At 34.7% G+C, this 2,722-nt stretch overlaps 1 protein-coding gene across 1 annotated transcript; it reads left to right on the plus strand.

Moving 5' to 3' along the window:
* Nucleotides 1-482: 482 nt before the first annotated feature.
* LOC137825727 (WUSCHEL-related homeobox 5) lies at nt 483-1,799 on the plus strand. The gene is made up of 2 exons (XM_068631470.1): nt 483-1,039; nt 1,254-1,799. The coding sequence occupies exons 1-2, from the start codon at nt 694-696 to the stop codon at nt 1,457-1,459; spliced, it is 552 nt and encodes a 183-aa protein (XP_068487571.1). The 5' UTR covers nt 483-693; the 3' UTR covers nt 1,460-1,799.
* The last annotated feature ends 923 nt before the right edge of the window (nt 1,800-2,722 follow it).

The following is a 2,722-nucleotide window of genomic DNA, read 5'->3' on the forward strand; positions in this document are numbered from 1 at the left end:
AACACACTGTGTTGTGTCTAAGAAGAACTCGAGGAAATAAAAATAAATAAACGATGAAGAATCATATAAAATATGGTTAAACTTCAATTAGTGAAACTTGAAGTTCGCTGCCCCAAGACCGAAACGTTGAACAACGGCTGCTTTTGCGCATGACTTTCTATTTCTTTATTGCCATGAAAAAACACCACTCTAAATGAAACAGATCGAATACAGTACATGCAATGAAAAACATTACAAGATTAATATATATGCTATATTTTCTATGCGCAATTTGATGTTGTTTTTCTATGGAAAGTACACAACAAGTGTTACAATCATGATAAAATATAACAGTTATGCCCTATTTTTTAGGTATATATAACTGTTCATTGCTCAAAATTGTAACAATTATGCAGTGTTTTCATGAAAAGAAACACAAAAAATACTCATCGATCACCTTTTGTTTTGCCCCATAATGGTCCCTCATATTCTCTAAATTCAAAGAAGACAGAACGTTGATTGTAAGATCTGTGATCCCCACACAGCAATGCAACAAAAAATAAAAGGACAAAGATTTTGACATTAGATTAATGAGTTAGGGTATTATATATATATGCGCACGATTGGGATCTTTATGGTTCAGATAATCTCAGAACTAATAAAGTTGAGTTCAGAGGCAGAGAGAGAGAGAGAAAATCATATCTGGAAGAAAACATGGATGAGGGCATGTCAGGCTTTTGCATCAGATCAGGAAGTGTCCGTGGTAAAAGTGGAAGCACTACTTCTTCTGCCACTGGCACCAAGTGTGGGCGTTGGAATCCCACCACTGAACAGGTTAAACTTCTAACTGAACTCTTCAGGTCAGGGCTCCGCACTCCAAGCACTGACCAGATTCAAAAGATCTCCACTCAGCTCAGCTTTTACGGTAAGATTGAGAGCAAGAATGTCTTCTATTGGTTTCAGAACCATAAGGCCAGGGAAAGACAGAAGCGCCGCAAGGTCTCCTTTGATGACAAGGATCTCATTCGTAGACAAAACTCCTTCAATACTTCCACACAAAGTAAGTATTACATCTGTTTCCATAACTTTTTCCTAGTAATTATTCATAAAAAGTCTTAAAAAGTTAGAATAAAATTGAACTTTTGCCGTAAACTAATGCTTAAGCTGATTTAAAGTGTTCATGGAAAACTTTATGGAAGAGAGTGTGGAAGATTGTCAATTAGCTCTTGAGGTTCTATGTAATGTGTTTTTAACAGTTTTCCTTATTGTTGTAGGTCTTGCTGATACGTATCGAGTTTCAGAGCCAGATAGGGTGATTGAGACTCTTCAACTCTTTCCCTTGAACTCCTTCGGTGAATCTGAACAAGAGAACCTAAGGCTACATGCAAATGAATTTAGGGATAGTAGTACAATGTTTTCGTACATGATGGATGAACAAATAGAGCACCCACCATTGGACCTGCGCTTGAGCTTTCTGTAAAAGGGTTTCAGTCTTTTGTGTGGTGGTGGAAGGCAAGAAGATTTTTACTAAATTCATTGTTGTTACTTGGTAGACTTAGGTTTAGCATAAAGAAAACATTTAGGGGTGTATGATGGACCGTTAAGACAATATGTAGTTTATGAGATTAATATTTACCTAGTGATCAGTTTTAGCTCCATTAAAATATTCTAAACGTCTAGACATTCTCCTTATGCTCCTTCAATTTTGATTTGATCTTTGTTGGATTATACTTGGATAGCTTGGGATTCTAATTTCTATCCTCATGAGATTTCTCACCTTGGAATTCATAAAGGATAACATTAGTACTTTACTGTTCTACCAGTTACAAATGGGTCGTAGTCATACCTCGGGTCTGATTCCATCTTTGAATATCATGAACCACATTTACAACACAAGAATATATATATATAAAACAAGGCATTGTAGCTAACCAAGATAGCATGTCACTCATTGTTACTATCAAATTACTACTAATTTTGTTTGGGAGAGGTACTTGGATAATTATGAAGACCAGTGGTCTTACTCAACTCACATGTATGTAAGGAAGCAAGCTAGTCACGTGCAAGGGCAAATTATTCAACGATAATAAACAATAAATCAGTATGAATTGGATATATATATCATTGTGGTGTCTAAAGATTAAATCCAAATAAGAATTGTGTATAATAATAATATTTTCTTTATACCTTTCGTATAACGACAAACACTGATATATGTTAGTTTAATTCTTGGTGTATTACTTATATGCTTTACGTGTTGGAGACTTACAAGGTTTGATATCTGAAAGATAGTTTACTGTAATGATAAGCTGATAATCATATGAGGAGTCAATTTCATTCTTGAAGCATCAACATTACTCCCTCCACTTTCACATAATCTAGTTTTATTACTTGACTGGTTAACTTGAGTAATCTCAGTTAACACTTGATACAGAGTAATCTAGTTTTATCACTTGATAATCTAGTTTTATTACTCCCTGCATTAATTAATGCAGAGTAATAGAACATCCAAGATTGGTGAGCAAACGATATTTTATTAGTTATATACTAGCGAAATCATCAAACTTGTGTGATGGTGTGGGTTTTGGCTCTTGATCAGTGAATTAACATGGTTTTCAACAGCTGATTTAAAATTTGGCAACTTAGTATTACTCTCACTTTTTGTGTCCTCATTCACTTCGCATGACACGATAGCAAAAATTGGTACCATATAAATTTTTTTCTAAAATGTTGCTGGTTTTTC

The sequence above is a fragment of the Phaseolus vulgaris genome, chromosome 8 (assembly GCF_000499845.2).
Source record: "Phaseolus vulgaris cultivar G19833 chromosome 8, P. vulgaris v2.0, whole genome shotgun sequence".
NCBI lineage: Eukaryota > Viridiplantae > Streptophyta > Magnoliopsida > Fabales > Fabaceae > Phaseolus > Phaseolus vulgaris.